Source organism: Rhodnius prolixus, unplaced genomic scaffold (genome assembly GCF_049639745.1).
Source record: "Rhodnius prolixus isolate KJV_2025 unplaced genomic scaffold, Rpr scaffold_2, whole genome shotgun sequence".
NCBI lineage: Eukaryota > Metazoa > Arthropoda > Insecta > Hemiptera > Reduviidae > Rhodnius > Rhodnius prolixus.
Genome location: NW_027411592.1, coordinates 2,320,955 through 2,340,767, shown reverse-complemented (window position 1 = coordinate 2,340,767; position 19,813 = coordinate 2,320,955). Strand labels below are relative to the sequence as shown.

At 34.7% G+C, this 19,813-nt stretch overlaps 2 protein-coding genes across 3 annotated transcripts in view; one reads left to right on the top strand and one right to left on the bottom strand.

Moving 5' to 3' along the window:
- Gcn5 (Gcn5 acetyltransferase) overlaps positions 1 to 17,819 on the bottom strand; it is a 60,234-nt gene extending 42,415 nt beyond the window's left edge. The window contains exon 1 of the mRNA XM_074120402.1: positions 17,598 to 17,819. The gene's annotated coding sequence lies outside the window, so the exon portion shown is untranslated. The remainder of the gene's footprint in view (positions 1 to 17,597) is intronic.
- Positions 1,190 to 19,732, top strand: LOC141450215 (very long chain fatty acid elongase AAEL008004-like). 2 transcript variants are annotated; one of them, XM_074120411.1, is made up of 8 exons: positions 1,190 to 1,335; positions 8,612 to 8,685; positions 13,851 to 14,041; positions 14,134 to 14,220; positions 14,303 to 14,359; positions 15,366 to 15,471; positions 15,558 to 15,694; positions 18,208 to 19,732. In XM_074120411.1, the coding sequence occupies exons 2-8, from the start codon at positions 8,619 to 8,621 to the stop codon at positions 18,445 to 18,447; spliced, it is 885 nt and encodes a 294-aa protein (XP_073976512.1). In that variant the 5' UTR covers positions 1,190 to 1,335; positions 8,612 to 8,618; the 3' UTR covers positions 18,448 to 19,732. The 2 variants fall into 2 exon arrangements, with proteins under 2 accessions (XP_073976512.1, XP_073976513.1); XM_074120412.1 differs by lacking the exons at positions 1,190 to 1,335; positions 8,612 to 8,685 and adding an exon at positions 12,685 to 12,773.
- Positions 19,733 to 19,813: the final 81 nt, after the last annotated feature.

Genomic DNA, 19,813 nt, shown 5'->3' with positions numbered 1-19,813 from the left:
GACGAACCTGTCAGTGTCTAGGGAAACTGCTCCATTCCAGCAATCCTTGCATTTTCATCCTTAAAGATCCCCAAATTGCCATTTTCGAATTAAACCGCTGACGTTTCCTTACTTTTCACTCCTCTAACCTCTTTTTTACCCATTTCCGACTGCTAAAGGAAAAACTGCACCTTAGAGGAAAGCACAAGCTTTCCCCTCTCCCCAAAATGCCTTAGAAGTTTCCATGGAAAATGTTTCAAATCCAGACTAACTTGTATGCAAACCTGTGGTTCCAAGATTTAGCGATTTTGACCCAAATCTCTTATTGTCGAGAATTAAAATCAGACAATGACGTGTACACACATCGAACACAGGGGGCAAAACAACTAAAAGTTTACAACGTCATGGAATAGTCACTGCGAGCACTGTTTCTGCAATCTCTCTGGGACTTGAGATTACCAGAGCATTCAAAATCTTGCACCACTTCACGTATGCATTGCTCCTAGTTAAGTACGGGACGCAAGAGCTTTTACAAGGGGAAAAAAAAGAGCTTTGAATTCTGTGCAAAATGAAATCATGCTCGTACTGGGTCTGAATCTCTATCTAAGGTAAAAACGGGCATTGCACAAGGGTTTGAGAGCTTCTATTTGTGTGCGTAATTCCCCAATCTCTAATGCGGAGACCAAACATGTACCAACCACTTATCATTTGGCTGTCTCCCACCGCAGTTCTATTGGTAAGATAAAGGAAACATCCCACCAAATGATATTCTTATTCTATTTTTATTAAAATTTCGAGTTTTTTGTAGTTAATGGCAATTTTATATTTTTCACAACGAGTATACACCACGTTGGACGGCACCGTAACAGAGATTTGGTTTGACGTGTATGAACACGTCAAACACGCTTAACTGGTTAAACAATTTTTTCGTATATGAGTTGAGCTGGGTACAAATATTGACTAACTGGTACTAATTACCACATATTCGGTTGCTCACAAAGCGATTTCCCGGAGAAAATGCAAAATCTTGACCCGACTGCCTTACTACCTGGTTTGAGGGTTAAAAGAAAGTAAAGAAAAAAAAGAAAGAAAATCAGAAAAGTCGCCCTTCCTGTTGACAGGTAAACATAGAAGAAATAGCTTCCTGCTAGACAGACACTAGAGCGTACGAGGTGACATGAACGCTGCGAGGGGAGCTCAGGGTGGTGTCCCCCACCAATGGATGATGAAAGTTTGGATTGTTCATTCAGTGTTCAGTCTGTAACGGCGCTGGACCTCTGTAGGTACCGCGGGACTACACCGATCCTCCTGCACCATCCATATACCATCTCTTAATCTCTGACAGCAGCCTCACTGGTAAGCCACACTTCTTTTTCTTTCCCTTCATTTCGCTGCTGATAAGAAGAGATTGTGTGATAACGCCAAATTTTTTAAAAATTAAAAATATTCATGGCAGTTCACTGATAATCAAATCTAGTGTAAGCCCTCATTTTTACCGTAACTTACATTTAAACTAAGAATTTGTACTAAAAAAGAACGAACGTCACGACCTAAAAGAACTCCACCAAAATATTACCTACGAATTAATTTCAAACCTAAAGATAGAAAATGCGAAACTTAGTTTTGCCCCAAAGTTCATTTATTTTAATAATATAATTATTGGAAATTATAGAAAAAACGAAATTAGCCATTTTGTATCGCCGCACTTCCGGTGGTGTTACTTATGTTAAAACGTTTCATACTTATAAAAGTTTTAGAGGTGTTAGAAGCGTATGATATATCGAAACGGCAATCTATCGAAGAGCTTCACTTAACCCCTTCCTAAGAAAACACGCTTAACTAAATTTTTCAGTAAGTGTTTTTAATGAAAGTATTTAGAAAATATAAAAGGTTAAATTTCTCTCTAAGGCACAATTTCAGTGCCATCTACACCTTATTAGCCGTTCGCTAATTGGAAAATCGATACTAATTATCTAAGAAAGTTAGTATGAATTTACACAGACAACATTCCCTGACTATAATAGTAACTCTCGTAATTTGTTGGCGTAAAGGAAAAATTTTAACACACCTTAATGTAACAAAAATATATTCCCCCCCCCCCCCACAAAAAATTATTATTCAAGAAATACTTTTGATCCAGGTACGATATTTGAGAGTAATTTTCAAAAATTCAAAATTTTAAAAATCATGGAAATGTAAAAAAAAACATTGAATAATTTGGTTTACTTCTGGTAGTGTTTTGAATTTGCTACCAATTCGGAATTTAATCAAGACTGTACCCCTGTTTATAATATAAAATACGCAGAGTGATACTTTAGAGGGGAAAAATGCCCAACATTTTTCCCTAAAATCCCTTTAATCGAATTATTCTGGAAAAATTAATCAAAAACTATTCTAGATCATCACTAGTTCAACGAGAATAGCATGTTAATAGAAAATAGTTACATCTGTCATGACACTATTTTTAAATACTCATGTAAAAGTAGTATGTTTAGGGGAAACCGTGACATAGAACAGTGTTGACAGAGATCGATCTATGTCTGAGTTGAAGTACGAAAGCTGAAAAGGAATCGCACAGGACAGGACTGTAGGGTAAAATATATTTATTGCACTTGTTATGATCGAAGAATTACAACCAAAACATCGAGGTCGAAATAAACTGTATTTCTATTGTAAATACTGGGCAACTTCCTTTTCGGCTATAAAGGCACAGAATATCCCAAAATATTTGTCGGAAAAAAGAAAACATTGCTTTTATTAGTCTTTTACAACTACAACTTACCAATGCAGCTTTGATTAAACAAAAAAAATTAAAAAAAAGATTTTGAATTATGACGTACTACTTCTATTTAGGAAATGAAGAGAATGACATTTTCTTGATGGAAAAATTCTATCATTTCGAAAAACATGTACACATTTCTCTTAGAAAATAGAAAAGCTTTATTCAGATTTTTCTGTTAGATAAAACTTTACTGAGAGTTGCTTCACAGTCAGACGTTTCCCAAACAGTTTTCAGGAACTTTATTAATTACCCTTGATTCAGATAATTTTGGGAAGAAATATGTTTGGAGAAATTTTGATGTAAGAAAATTAAAGATACACCTATTCAGCAGCGTATCTTAATATCCAAACTAGTATTTCCAAAGAGAAGTCAAAAAATCGGCGTCTGGAATACGTACTTTTTAGATGGAGAAACTGTACACAGTCTCGAGTTTATTGCCTCGGAAATAATAAGTAAAATTGTATTGTCACAATTAGGAAAACTGAACACTGGCAAGAACGGATGGCATTCTGCTATGAACATTGTAAAATCGTTCAAGTCATTCAAGAAAATATAAAAAAATAAAGACGTTAGTGTACAAGATCCACAGGGGCGTAAATAGTTCAAAATAGACAACAAAACTTTATGTCCTTGCTAAAATTACGACAATAATTTAACCTACCTTGAATTATTCTCTATTTTCAATAGATAATTTCCAAGAAAAATCTTCTACTGAAGACGTAATGTTTAAGTAACTTTATAACACAACCTTGAGTTATTCCATTCACAATAACTTTAAAACGCCAAACGAGGTGATTTGAGTTTAAGTGGTTGTCGCTGGAAGGTTACATAATGGTTCTCGTGGAAACTGAGGAAGGTTGTGTAGGTTGTTATGGATAAGTTGTTCAGTTTTTACATTCCCTTACCGCTAATATGAGGAAATTCTGCGATCGCAGCAAGTTTTCAATACTGAGGTCCCCTCCCGTGGTTTACAACACATTTTTCTTTTCCAAACTTGTCTTTTGTTTGAAGTTTCAGGAAGCTTCAAGTTTATATTTCCGTCGAAAACAACCGTATGGCTGGCGGTATTTTTTTTTAAAATTAATGTATTATTCTCTTAGTAATTCACAAGTAAACATGTTATGGCGGAGATAACATTGTATAAGGTAATCAACTTGGAGGTTTTATGGGATATTGCGAGTAGATAATAATCTCTGCTCTTATGTGGCAGAGGTTGAATTAGGATACAATTCCTAGATGAGGGTAATATTAACATTATAAAATAAAGTTTAGGTTATTTGACAAGTAATTTCGATTAAAATGATTTGATGCGGTAGGGAATTGGAATGTTTACTTGGGAACTTAAACCTTGTGTCCTTGTATCCTGAGGGGTTTTATGATCGCGTGTATTTTGTTGATTGAGAAGTTTGTATCATCGATTGGAGTTTCGTCTGATGTGAAGGATCCATGTTAATCACTTGTCCAACTACAATATCTACCACTGAGTCCATAGTGGATACTGTGATCATAGATGTAGGTAAATGACGTACGCCAGTAGTAAGGAAAAGGGTAAACCGAATAAGTAAGGTTATTATTCAAAAATTTCTAGGTTCAATTTAAGATGGTGAATTTGAGAAAATAAATGTCCAAGAATTTAAGACAGAAGAAAACAGTCATTCAGTTTCTGTTGACAGTAGGAAATAATTAGAATTGAAAGTGGGATATTTATCGGTTACAGGGCAACACTGTGGCTTACACAAGTATTATAAACAATGTACAAACACATTAATTACAAGAATAGACGGAGAAAGTGCTGGTGAACAGCAACAAAAGTAATTCACAAAATTTTTCCTTAGATATTATCAACATAATTGGCAAACTTTTTTACTTCTTTGCTGCTACGTCGAATTTCCTTCCTACATTGTGAGAAAGCATTGCGATGTTTTCGAATTTGAGTTTTCGCCAAAAAATATCTGTTTTTGGGGGGGTCTCTGCCCGGAAAAGTGATTTTTAAGAGATGGTCTGTGAGTATGTTTGTCAAATGTGTCCTAAGATGTGACACAAAATATCTCGCATACCAGAAAATCGAAGAAAATAGAACTTTATATTTCGATGGGGTGTGACCAGGGGACCTGAACGTAACATAGCCGTAATGAATTCTACATCCGGAAGTACCAGTTTTCTCTGAACTTCGTTTACTTTGAATAATTTTTTTTATGAAAATTCGTTGAAGGGCATTTTGAGAATATGAGAAGTAACCATTTACATGGACCCATGTCCACAAAAATTTGGAATTGGAAAACATGTAGGTTAGTGTAGGAAGTCGTATGAGTGTGATCACCATATTTTGTTTTTGACCAGGAAATATGATCTGAGATCCTCTATGTGCGACAAAATAGCGAGAACACTCGATATCCTCTTACTATAACGATGAACGTTGTAATGTTTCCTTGAGAGATTTAAAAAAAATAATAAAACAATAGTTCACGTCAACATTATGATCACCACGATAGTCGAGGGTAGCAAGGCGTCACAACTCCTTCCAGAACCTCATCGCGAACAAAATCCCTGAAGACAAAGTTCCAAATGAATGTATCCAAGGTCAAATGAAGCCTTATTAGCACAGCCTAGAAAATTATACTGAAAACTTGAAGAAAAAAAAAAAGCTGTTGTGAACAGTCACACTTCCGGTGATTGAAAACTGATGAGCGGAACTCCACGCCTTTCTAAGAGCTCTGCTTGAGTAATAAGGAAAGGTCCGGTACCCTCCAGGCATTATCCAGACATATTGCTCCACGTCTACTCTCCATATTATTTTGGTCAGGCGTTCCTATCTCTTTGACAGTACTCAGCTTTTACCTAAAACTCCGCTTTAAAAAAAGGCAAACACACAAATTATTTATATTTATTTACTATAGTATTTGAATTAATATTATCAGCACCTCGAAGGTATCACATTTTAAATTTTTTACACGAGAGCAAATGAAAGATTTTTTCTTACTTAAAAGCCCACGAAGTTATTTTACTTAAATCTTTGGTAGATAAGTAACATAGATGCACCATAAGTTGATGGTTGTGTAATAAAAAATAATAATTTTTTAAAAGCAACATTAAAAAAAGAAAAGAAAAAAAAATGGACTTAGTGTAGTATAACCTCCGAGGTACTGTTATGTTTTTCACTCTCTAAATCCAATTGAGAAAATATCATTTTTGGGTTGATTTTTGATTTTGTTGTTTTTATCGGAAATTTCCGATTCGAGGTTCCTTGAATCCGGAAGTGTTTTTTAAAATTATTGAGAATAACCTTTATTTGTGTATAACCTTTTACCTAGAAAATTAACGATTTATTATACAGGCTTGCCACTCCAGATGTTGACGGTAAGGAACCCGATTTGAAAGACTGATGCATCAGTGTTGTTGATACTTTCTCCAATATTGTACCATAAGTGTCCATACTGTGAGGGGTGGGGGCCCTATTTACCAATCTCACACGGCCATCGTGAGTGTACTGTTTTGATTGTCGTTAAAGTTTGTAATTGAGGTGGCCCTGGCAAACTCATTACAAAGTTTATTTGTGCTACTTTTTTTTTCTTTCTTTCTTTTTGTCTCCACACTATGTGAAGAAGCGCACTCTCACTGCAGAGCCACTGCCTTAATGATCACACCACTTTCATATTGCATTCCCAGGCTACTTTGCTGGCGTTTAGTTTAGACAGATTACTTTTAGGGGCGCTGCAGCGTGGTGCCCTGGACGACAGTCGCCGCCAAATATCTTTTCTCTTCTTCTTACCTCTAATAGTTGGAGAAAGTATTGTGATCTTGATCATTTTCGAACTCCAGTTTCTGGAAATATCCGTGCGGAGGTTCCCAAAAAAAGTTGTTTTTAGAAAATGTTTAGTGTAAATGTGTGCGAATAGAGCTCCAAAACGGAAATTTTTTCCAAAACCTAGACTTCATATTTCATCACGAACTTACGATTTTTAGCGAAGTTCATAGATGCACTTTAAAGGAAATGCTAATCATCCTTCTGTAGAATGTTTTCCCACAAACTAAGTGGTTTCGTCGCTGTCTACTTGTTCACAATAAACTGTTACAACCTTCTTATTTTTATAACTATTTAATTTTGTAAATAACATTTTTATTTTACAATAATGCAATGAATCAATATTCTACATTCAAGTTTACCGAAAAATATCTGTAGCATCAACACTTACGATTTCTCCCAGAAATTCTATCCAATAAATGTTCTTCAAACTTACAATTTCCTAGCATATTTAGCATTTACTTGCATTGCATGTACTGGTAAAACCGAACATTATAATGGTGTTGAAACTAGAGCGAAGAAATTAATTACCCAAAAGTAAAAGTGCAGAATTTACAATGGTTTTAATAAATTAGTTGGCCCTAATTCATCCAGATGTCGTTTATGTTTAAAGCGACATAAATCTACAACTTCAGTGCAGTCAGTGTGTCACTCTCACAACTAATAAACTCGTGGTTAAGTATTCTTTCTTGATGAGTCAGGCTTAATATAGGCACTTTCACATAACCTACCTTTGTCAAATAACCTGAAAAACAATAATACTAACAATTAAGTTGACAATATTGACATCGACAAAGCTTTTTATTGTTACTTTTTCCGGAAAACAGGAATTTTGCAATTCCATGATGAGCAAAAGCCCTTTTTTTTTAAAAGAAAATTGTTGAAAGTAACTTAGATTTGAGTATTACATTTTTATGAATTACCGTAACTCTTGGCGCTAAGACCGCTGCATTAGCGCTGCCTGTGGGAAAAAATGAAAAACTGAAAAATCTTTTTAGTGAAGTCGCCATTTCTGGATTTAGCTGATTGCGAAGATTTCCAGAATCCAAATGGAGAGAATACCAAGTTATCTGTGTCTTAAATTATTTTTTTTTTTTTTTGCATCAGTTTTCACTATTAGCCAGAGTCTTCTGTAATAAAGTTCTTAATCTTTATCTAGGGAGGCTTCAATTACGTTTATGAAGTGAACCAATTCCTCATAGGCTTTCCTGTTTTTTAGAATTTCAGGGTAAGTTATATCACCCGGCAATAGATTTTTTAAATTTTTAAAAAACAGATCTCTTTGGTTTGTATATTTGGAGCACGCCATAACAATGTGCTCCAGGTCTTCCAGGCTGTCACAGATTGTACAAAGAGGGGATGCCTCTTTACCTATCCTATGGAGATATTTTTTACATACGCAATGATCGCTGCGCAGTCTATTAATAATGGAGACATACTGCTTGGAGCACGCTCCATCACTGAACCAGGGTTTACGACCTACTTTTGGAACCAAAGATTTATAGAATTTCCCTTTCGGTGATTCTGAATAAATCCCCTGCCACTTTTCATTTATCTTCTTTCTAATGCAGGCTTTAAAATCACTATATAGCAAAGACACCGATATTAACGTACCGTTCACTGCAGCTTGTTTCGCCAGTATATCTACCCTTTCATTGCCCTCTATTCCGCAAATTATTAGGATATTCTGTTATCACTAAATGAAAAAACTTTTTTTGTAGGTGTTCAATCGCAATATTAGGAGGAAGTGAGAAATCAATCAGATCTGATTCTTCGTATGCATAACCCGAAACTGGAAGTACTATTGTACGACCACTTCGATTAAAATTAGCAAAATATTAATGGAGAAATCACGTCGATCAATCAACTCAACACGTCAACGCCACGCACCATTTCTCTTACTATTTTTTGAAAATAATTTCCTTTGATTATTATAGAATGGCAACTGTAAGCCTAGAGTAAGAGAGATTGGCATAGACTAAACTGGTTATAAAATTTAAATTCGCTATCGTAAAATATACATAAAATATTCTTTATTTTCATTGCAGAAGCAAAATGGCGGGTGTGGAGATGATGAAATGGCCCAGTTCGGACGTTAAGAGCATCACTCTCAGTCAAGCAGGTAACAGAAATCGAACCAAACAATTTCTAAATCCGCTTTATGGTGTAGGATCGAGTCCTTAATGTGAATGATACAGCTATCCTTACATTTCTATCGTCTTGCCATCGTACAAGCTTATTGTTTTTAAAATCTGTAGCGAAATAATAAACGTAATTTTTAGAGGCATCCATTATTTTTTTTTGCATAAAACGCGTCAACATCTGAGGCCACATTGGTACACATTCAGTAAACTGTCGGCCTTTGAACTGCGATCTTTCTTTATTGACATTTTCTCCTCGGAAGAGGAAAACGCAGGAAGCTGGATTCCAACCCGAGATCTCCGAGAGAGAAAGAATCCAGCGCACTAACCAAACGATTCCATTTATTATTGTTTTCCGAGGGGGGGGGGCCGTTAATAACAATAAATAATTCAAATGCATTAAAGTTGTTATTCAAAGACGACAAAAGAAAGAAAAACTGTTGCAAAGTCATGGAAAATATTAGTCCATCTGCTGACTTCATGTTCATGATGGAAAAGTTTTGTAAAATGAATAGTAGAGAATATGCATTATGTTGGCATTCCTGAACTATGTAAATATTGCATAAGATGTCTGTCAACGAATACTGCATTCTTCTGCCATCGGACAATTAAAAATTTGAAAAATGACTTACAGAGGATTTCAATTGATAAGAAATATTCTTCAATTTAAAAGAAGGTAATATTTTTCTTAACCTTACTTCTTACTCGTTCTTAATAACTCTACAGATCTTTTACGTGTGCATGTGAGAGAAGGAGAATTATGACTTTCATAAAAACAACTTTCCACTCAGTGAAAAACACGTTGTTTTCCTTCTTCAATCAAAAGAAGATATAAATAGTTATTGGATCCTCACAAAGGACACTGCAGGCTATCTTCTACTATCAGATGAGTTCTAAAGCAATAGCTACAATTTGAACTCTGTATTTCTGGAAGTTTAAGTCTTGAGAAAAATGTTTTCATATAATCGCCAACGAGTTTTGTCATGTATGTGTGCCTTTATCAGTGGCATCTAGGATTACAAAGGTGCAAAGAAATTCTTAAGTTCGGAGAAAATTTTATTAAGGAGCTACAGATTTCATTTTTCTTTTTTTTTAAAAGGTAAATTGTTCTGAAAATTGAGGAAAATCAAGATTTACTATTTCAGTAAAACTAATCGAACGTAAGCTATCTTGTGAGATCTGCTCAAGGCCGTGGTGGGCGACTTTATATTGGCCGTGTCAATGAAGAATTGCCATTCATCAAACGAAGAACAATATAGCTGCCAAAGCAGACCCACTTTAGCGAGCAAATGACATTCAGTATACACCCCATGGACGAGTGAAATCTTGACAGTCATTAATAACAATAAAAATGGGATGAAATCGTTGTACTCAAAGTGTACCAAATTCATGATAGATTCAAGTTGGCATTGACATTACAGTTTGAACATGAATGAGTACGTGTTAGTACCTGAATTGAACTGCAGAATCCTCTGCCGTACACACACATTTATCTTTCAGTACCAGTCAAGCGATGTTTACATTACTGTTATAAGAGGAAGAAATGTGATCGAAGAAATTCCAGTTTGAGGTCCAGTGCCATCTTTGAGCGGAATGAGGGAAGGTTGGATAACCTGGTACCTATCTGTTGGCTCGCAAGAGTCATAGATCATCTGTTCAGAGAATGTACTCGTATAATAAGAACAAATAAATACGAGGTCTGTAAATTAAGTAATGAGACAGATTTTTTTATTCAAAAAGAATTACAATTCTATATTATCACCACAAAATAACTTCCTTCTGAAGCCACACAGCGCTGGAGACGTTTCTTCCACTCCTCATAGCAGTGCTCGAACTCCGATACTGGAATAGTCTTCAGCTGGTCGGTTACAGCTGTTTGAATGTTTTCGACTGTCCCAAAATGAGTTCCCTTAAGGTGATTTTTCAACTTCGGGAAGAGAAAAAAAGTCACAAGGACTCAAGTCAGGCGAATAAGGAGGCTGAGGAGCCACAGGAATGTTCTTACAGGGCCAAAAACTCGTTTATTGAAATTGCTGTGTGACAAGGAGCATTATCGTGGATGCAACACCCACTTGTTCTTCTTGACGTTTGGTCTCACATGAATGACCCTTTTTCGAAGTTTTTCAAGAACCTCTAGGGTAAAAGTGTTGATTGACCGTTTGACCTTGAGGTAGAAACTCTGTGGACGATTCCGTGGATATCGAAAAATGCAATGTATGTTTGCAATGATTTGTTAAAATATATAAACATCTCCAAAGTCCAAATAGAACTTCTGGTTGGGCTGGACGTGTTATTGAGAAAGATACAGTCTTGTTAGAGACATTCTAAAGTTTTCTCACACAGGTAATGACGAAATACGGTTTCTGGTGAAATCTCAAAATAGGAAACTAGTATTAAGAGCAAGTAAAACAAAAAGAAAGAGAACTTCTAAGTAAAGCCCATTAAAGAGTGCCTTCGAGGGCCGGTACTGAAGGGTACCGCCGATCAAAGAGAGAGCGATGAAGGTCCAATGTAGGGCGCCTAGAAGGATGCGCTCTCTGACCTACTGCACCTGTTTCTTACGCCTGTTGGGTGTAGTTGGTGTTACATTCTTCAAGGCCTGCCTAGACCTAAACAGGGAACCAGTTCGCTGGGAATCTTCAGTCCATTTCGTTCTGGCTTAAGTGCGTTCTATTTCTCCTACTGCTCGCAACTGCAGGGATTACTGTTTTCAATCTTTCCCGCTTTGCAAAAATATTTGAGCTGTTATTTTTGAAAGTGGTATAAGTCCAATTTTTAAAAAAAAATGAGTTAATGGTAATTTCAGTAAGATATAGAGACATTCTTTCCTTATTTATAGTCATACATTCAATGGAGTACGATTTTTTTTATAAAGTCAACAAAAGAATTTTGACTATAAAATGTTATCACAAAAATATTCTTTTTGAAAGTGGACTAAGTCCATTTCTAATAATTATAATTAAAACGAGAACTTTCTTATTGCAATTATTTTTGATTATTGCTACTTCAGTGTACGCTGCTCGTTAGCAGATATTATGTTAACTGTAAAAGAAAAATAAGTTTAAAATATCTTTTTTTTGCTTTAAAGGTCTTAACGAAGTAATTTTCATTTTTATATTTTTAATATAACTGAAATTAAAAAAAATAAACTTGGTTATTCGTGTATTTAAATGTCTTCATTTTAATTATTACTTTTTACATAAAAACCCATTTCAGTAAAGCTATAATGTCTATAAAAATATGGACTTAAATTTACTCCTGTTTTTATTTCTTGTAATATGTTATTTTTGAAAGTGGTATAAGTCCATTTGGAGCTAAAGAAATGGTTTATTTTTTTAAGAATTGTAATAATTATTATTTCATAATAAAATTAAAAAGCTGTATAGTGTTGATAACATCACTTGAATAGTTTAAGGTTTACGAATATTTTTAAATTAATTCAAATGCAAAACCTTAAATATCTCCTCGATACTTGTAAAAATGGACTTATACCACTTTCAAAAATAACAGCTCATTTTATAATTTTTTGAATCAATTCTATGATCAAAACTCGTACTAAATTCTTAGTCAAGTCAATTTGAGTATAAAGTGCAATATGAAAGCTATGTCTGCATCAATAAATCGTTCAAATGAAAGAAAAATGCAGACATTTGTTTCTTTCTTTACAACTGGAAGAAAAATAGATTTTTTGCATTTCACAGTTTAACATTCGAGTTACGTTCAGCAACCCTAGGATTAAGGACAAGAGAAATAATTAAAACCAAATAAATATATTAGAGATAAAGCGTTAGTCGATCGATAGAAAAATCGATTGCAAAGCTAAGCGGTATTTTTTTTTAAATAAGATTTTAGTGTGTTAGTATGAGAAGTTTTTGGTAAATTACGTAATTTTAGATGAGATACTCTCAGTCAAAAGCTATGTGTATCAATTAATCACAAAACCGCCAAATATACAATCATGTAATACGATAAACAGAAGAATAACCTTCTAGTACAAAAGCTAGCCTTTCCACGCGCTCAAAGAGGTTTACGGTAAATTCATAACCTTATTTATGGCACAATGGCAACGGTAAGTCACTTTGTGGTAAATAAAATCTAGTGTTGGGCCCGTTGAATAGTGTTTTTTCCCCCGTTTTTACTTAGGCAAGTTACTAACCGTTTCTAATAATAAAACATCTGGTGTTCTAGAAGTTCTAATTTTTACTTTCTCATTCAAAGCATAATGTAAGTGAAGTGTGTCATGCATTCCGCCCTTTAGAGGGAATTATTAGCACCCATAGCTCAGTGCTTAAGGTTAAAGAAGATTTTTGGTAGCTGTTTTTCAAGAAAGACACAAAAAAAAGTGAAAAACCAAAATCTGAGGAGCAGAAACTGAAGTCATTATCATCTGCGAGTAGATCGTACTACTCAATTCCTGAAAGAACAGTTATGCTACTCACAGAATGAAGCTTTTCATCTCAAAAAAAAAAAGATAATTAATTCTAGTCATTAAAGTTTTAATTCTATTGGTTTATAATATTAACATACTATTTAATATTAACTTAAGCAACACTGGAAATAATTTGCGTTAATTGAATGCATTATGCAGCAATATTCAAATATTGTGATTTTTAACACCTTTGATATATTTTCGCAACTAATTAATAGTTACAAAACATTCCATACAGTTTGCAACCTTCAGAATTTATTAGAGAAAACTAAATAAAAGATCAGGATATGGATTTTCTCTTTCCAAGTAGGGTACTAACTTAGCAGTTTTCTTCAAAATCAGAACGAGCTTTTCTCTACGTATAGAGCTTGAAAGAAAAGCGTGAAATCCATATTCAAGAAAATGAAAATCCATTGGAGTAAAGAGGTACTATTGGTTCAGGAATTTTCTTCAGTCTCAACTAAAGCCACACATTTAACTTACCTTTACAGATCACAAGGGATAGAAGAGTTCATTATTGCAAAAAGAAAGATGTTACTTCAGATGAAATCTACTTTCCTCCTTATTCGCAAAATTCCCCTAATCGAATTTCACGAGAAACTGTTGGCAGTGAAAGTGACGATCTAAATTTCTGTTAAAGAAGTTTTCTAAATTCTTTCACTTTCTGTTGAACCACTAAATAAGAGTACCGTGCCGATCGCTTGTGTCTGCCCGCAGATGCCGACGTGGACAAGTGGCCCATGATGTCCAGTCCGACGCCGATCGTCCTGCTAATAGCCTTCTATCTGTACTTCGTGCTCAGTCTGGGGCCGAAACTGATGGTGAAAAGGAAGCCGTTTGACTTGAAGTATGTCATGATCATCTACAATCTGTATCAGGTGGTCTTCTCGGTTTGGCTGTGCTCGCACGTAAGTGATCTTTGACTGACTTGACACTCATCATTCTCGTGTCAATCAATCAGTGTCTCTCACTGATATTGATTTTGTTTTTTTATTATCAGATGTTCGGTTCTGGCAAAGCATTCAGCTATATCTACAATCATGCGTGTATGCCGATGGGCCGCCACGATAATCCACTCATCGACTTGGTAAGTTCATTCACTTTTCATTTATTTCTTTATTTAACCAGTCCGTTTTCAATTCCAATTATTTGAATTTGTCTGATTCCAGTTAAACTCATCATCATGGTGGTATTTTGTATCAAAAGTTATTGAGCTACTGGACACGGTGAGTGAATAGTTTTTAGAACTTCAAGGTCTTATATTTGGGGCCTTTGTGGACCGTTTTTTGACGTGAATACGTCTTTAAATTTGCTATGGAGGCAAACCAAAAAACCTAATGATAACAAAATCGGGGGATTCAGTTTGGCATTATAGTTTCGAATCTATCGTCTACATCCAAAATTAAATTAGACCACTGGATAGCTAAAGGATCAAAGATGATAAGCGAGGACTGTGACGCATCGAGCGCAGTGGAGGGGGAAGCGCCGCCATTTTGAGATCATTTTGCTGCGTATCAAGATTTGCAATTTGTATAACTTTTGACTCGGAGAAGCTACGATGTTCGTTTAAGTTTTAATCGTCAGCTGTCGTCACAATCTATCGATTGTATATAAAACATTAGTGTAAAATAGTGACAGTTAATATAATAAGGTGTTAGAATAAAAAAATATGAAAAATATATAATGTCGGCCTATAATAACAAATTTATTTCCAAATAATGAGCCAAATGAAAAAGTAGAATCAATTATTTCCGACTCTATTATTAATAGAGTCATTAATAATTGCTGCTAATAAAATCGTAACATTTCCCCCCCCCATTGAAGTAGATTTCCTGGCGCTTCAAAGATATTGTTTTTCCTCTTTCTAACTCACAGTAGAATCATTTTATGAATTTCTTTTGACCGATGTCAGAGGGGGAGGTACTTCCTTCAAATATCAATCAAACAATCGATTTGTTTTTTAATTGTAATTTGGGAGAAGTTCTTGTGAGGGGGCGCCCCAGATTGGTTTTCGTCTCACAATTTTTAGCGTTTAATATATTTTTACGTGAAAAACAAAAAACTTTTTCACCAATTAAAAAGAGGGAACAATTTTTTTTAATGGCGTTAACAATTTCCATTGTAAAATAAAAAGATAATTATGAGCCGAAGAAAATAATTGGGTGCCGTCAAAAATTCAACCTTACACCAGAAGTATTAATGTTTTATTGATTGATTTTCTTTCTTTTAAAGGTATTTTTCGTACTTCGCAAGAAACAGAACCAGGTGACCGTGCTGCATGTCTACCATCACGCCTGCATGGTGATCTCCACCTGGGGGTACCTCAAGTACGTCAGAGGTGAGACCTGACCTCAAAAAGATTTCGCCACACACTCTCCAGGCAACATGGTTTACTGATTTCCATCTGTTCTGCGTTATTTACAGGAGAACAAGCCATTCTGCCAGGGTTTCTGAACTGTTTCGTTCATGTTGTCATGTACTCCTACTATCTGCTAGCAGCTCTTGGTCCTGGAGTGCAGAAATATCTTTGGTGGAAGAAGTATCTCACCAAACTACAGTTGGTAGGTGGTGCTATTTCTTCTAAGAGTTCCTACTTTGTTTCCTTTCTGCCAGAACACTCAAAATAACTTGGGGATAAGATTTCATTGTGGACCCTCGATCGGACGGTAATAACTGCTTTAAAACTAATTTGGCGGAAATTCGATTGCATATAGGACTGAAGCGTAACTACTGTCTTGAAACCTTTGTGTGGACTTAAGGACTAGAACTGTGGAGTTTAGCCAAACCTACAAACATACGGACTTAACTCAACTCAACTGTGGCACTACGCCCCGTGTAGGACCTTGGCCTCCGCCAGTACCTGACCCCAAGCCCCTCTATCCAAAGCCTTCCTTCTCCACATTCAGCTCCCGGAGATCCTCTTCCACATCACACATCCAACGCAGCCTAGGTCTCCCTCTCGGTCTACTGCCTCCAGGGTGACCCTCCAGCGCTCTTCGTCGTGCTCTCTCACTCTACAGATATTCCAATCGAAACCACTCCGACAGATAGCTGACTCTCCTTCTGTACTCTTCACCATGACCTCAACATCCCATTCGTACGTACACCAACTTGCCAAGACGAAATTCCAATAGTTTCATACTGCTCTAATCCTCTCGTACTGTCTGTCGCTTCTACTGTTATTCCTAACTATTTCCTCAAAAAGAGCCGATTTGCTCAGTAATTAGTGTTCATTGGACTTCGCACATGGAGATTCCAGGTTTGAATCCAACTGTCGATCTTTACAATTTTTTCTTTCCTAAAAACTTCTTACAGTACACTGTCCGCTGATGGCCAGTGTTGCCTGTAACGAGAGAATATTGTCTGGAAACCCGGCAGTACACAGAAAAAAGCTCAGAACACCAATGATCTCAGCTGTTGACGCGCCTTAAGAAATGGAGTCCTCAACCTCAAAGTGTGGTAACACTGGAATACCCGCAGATTCGTCTATATCCCTGAAGAAGTGGCAAGTCCATTTCCTCTAAGAATTCAGTACGTTACAAAAAAAATTAAAGTTAGAAGGCAAATTAAAGAGAATTTGGGTATGTACTACGTGTGAGGGTCAGAAAAAATGTATTTTTAGCTTAAGTGTTTTTTTTTTTAAAGAATTCGGAAACAGGAAACCTTAACTTGCCTAGTTCAATGCCTTTTCCTGTACAATTACTCACAAACAAATATCTAGTTTTCAGCGCCATAATTTTCAACTATTTCCAAGAAGTAAATAATCTCGCAATACACAATTGCGCCGAACATTGATTTTTTTTTTATAAAACTTGACATTAGTGATACATGTTGGGTACAAGGTTATGGGAAATAGATTCCATTAATTCCCAGTGGTACCAATCTTCCAAAACAATCTACTTTTTCCCAATAGGTACGTACATCTGGATTATAAAAGAAGTTCACACAAACACACAGTAACCTATAATAAAATGACAAAGCTAGCTATATAATTGTATAATTGAACAAAATACGTTACAACTTTTCTTTTTTTTTCTGGTAATCTACTCGTATTATTTCACTTACAATGCGATTCATTCATGAAAATTGCTAATCATTATCTAGTATAAATGCAACTTCTAAGTTTATTGTTTGCTGCGGACTGACTAAACACACGGAGAAAAATAATACATGCAAACTAGTTATTTAAAGAGAATTAAGGTCTCACAAAACTTTGGTATAATCCATTTGGTAATAAAAACAAAAAACTTTCGACGTAGTTAAAGTTCATTTCTTGTTTTAAGAAATTAAAAACATTATATCTCGTCAAATAAAAAGTATTTGACTACCTAATTATTTAATTTATTTTCTGCATATTTGTGATCAGCTGTTTAAATTGTAAATTGAGAGATTCTGCCATATTTACGTCACTCAAAGAATTTCTAGCAAAATTTTAATTAAAAAAAAACATTCTTGTCCACTTACCTGCACATAAAAATATTCGTACCAGTATTAAGAAATTCAAATAGCGAGAAATCGATCCAGAACAAAATAGCGCCCAACGTAACCTTGCAATGAGGTTATTTGATTCCTTAGTATATGTAAATATTTACGAAAACTAAAATCGAATACAAATTCATATATCCCCAGTTTTCAAAATAAACTACTTTTTGATCTACAACTCACGTTTGAAACAGATTCTAAGCAAAGGATGTTAAGGGTACTTCTTGGTGAGAAGGTTATGTAGTCCAGGTTTGCAGTGAGTCCACGATACGTATTTTTTTTTTGATGGGAATTTTCCATTTTTAAAAAATATTTTTTCCAAAATTAGTTCTAAAGTTTTTATTTTAAAATTCAAGCTAAATAAAACTACAAATACAATACAAAATACAAATTAGACATAACATACTATAAAATTTAAATTCCAAACTTGTATTTGAATAACTTTTTGAGAAAAATCTTGTAGAGGGCGCTTCCCTACCAGTGTTGTAATTTGAGTATTTCGTGAATACTTTTTGGTATTACCTTGTGTGCCTCATACTCTAAATACTTCTATTCCAACTGCCAACGCCACTCACTGATTCTTCATTTCCAGGGACAGTTTATCATCATACTGATGTATCTATCAAGCATGATCATTATGGATTGCAAAGTACCTCGTGGTCTCACCCTTTACATGTCCATGAATACGCTTATCTTTCTCATACTGTTTCTCAACTTCTACAACAAGTCTTATCTAAGGGCGGCCAAGACCTCAGTCAATGCTGCCAACAATGGCAGCCTGCAGCAGTCTACAACGGTGCTCGACAAACAACAATTAACCAAAAATCTGTGATATGTACATATATACACTTCTTTTTTTTTTTTTTTTTTTAAATATCTGAATTTAAAAGATATGAGGCATGTCAGTTGTATGGCACGCTTTCATTTACTGCAACAGGTTTCTTTATCCTGTGTCATAATACTTTTTACAATTGTTAATAATAAAAGAAAAGAAGCAAAAGATAATTTTTTGTTATTTTTAGCAAAATTAGTAAAATGTAAAGTAGAGAAAAAAACAAAAAACACAAAAAAAAATACATCGATAAATATATTCGAACCAGTAGGAAGGTTATACTTGAACCTAACACTAGGATGTGCTCAAGTGTTAAACTGTTCTTGTACCGTGTCTTCAGACGAGTTACAAAAAAAAAAGCTGAGCTTGCCGAAAAAGGGATGTCAACCCTTCCTGCACGACTAATTCAGTCTAATCATCCATAAAAAAAAAAGTAAAGCAAAAAATTGAAATTAAATTCGTAATCCACAAAATTTTTGACGCACTTTAAAAAAAGAAATTAAAAAGTTCTCTTTAATGGCTACTAATATTCGCTGAAATTTAATGATGTAACCCAAATTAGGTGATCCGTACTTAAATGAAATAGTTTGCATTCACATTTTAAACCAAATCGCTGACAAGCAAGATCAAAACATTCAGGGTGGGCCACTTTTACGTGTGCAATCAATTAAGTATTTGAACTTATTTAATTACGAAAAGATTTTTAAGCATTTCTAAATTTACTTATATGTAAAATTTATAGCATTTTAACAAATTGATTGATGATTTCTAATTGTGGCTATTTCGCTTGGTAAATGTAACAGTGTGGCCAACATTATTCACTTGCTAAGCACTTCCATTACATGTCATCATCTGTACACAAATTTCTTAATTATTAACTATATTTTTTAAATTGTTATGCGTAAGTTATGGTTTTAATTATTGCTCGTTTAGGAAAATTGATTTCTTTTTCTTTTAACTTAAGTGCGTCAAAAAAATTCATTACTTGGAAACCAAACAAAATGTTCCCCTCTCTTACCAAAAGTATGAGAGAAATTAAAATCAAAAGCAGTAATCTATTATTTTTTAGGTCTATTAAATATATATTATAAGGTCAGTGTGACTTCAATTTTCTTACCTTATTTCTTGTAAGGTTTTTTTTTATTTATTTCTTGTTATTATAACTAAATGGAAACTGTTTATTTTATGTTGTAAGGTTTTGTGTTAAACCTTTGGAATACGTTAAATGAAAAGAGAGTGATTAGATCGTCAATTGTAGTGAAATAAAGAAATAAAAGCATTTGAATATTTCTTTTACTAACCTCAAGTATGGTAATTAGTGAGTATAATGCAATAAACGATATTGGAGACGCTATAAATTACTGTA

Bases quoted from the DNA above. Each gene is read 5' to 3' on its own strand.
- LOC141450215 (XM_074120411.1), top strand. From the start codon at position 8,619: ATGGCGGGTGTGGAGATGATGAAATGGCCCAGTTCGGACGTTAAGAGC. The intron at 8,686-13,850 runs GTAACAGAAATC...GTCTGCCCGCAG, and splicing joins CATCACTCTCAGTCAAGCAG to ATGCCGACGTGGACAAGTGG. The intron at 14,042-14,133 runs GTAAGTGATCTT...TTTTATTATCAG, and splicing joins CGGTTTGGCTGTGCTCGCAC to ATGTTCGGTTCTGGCAAAGC.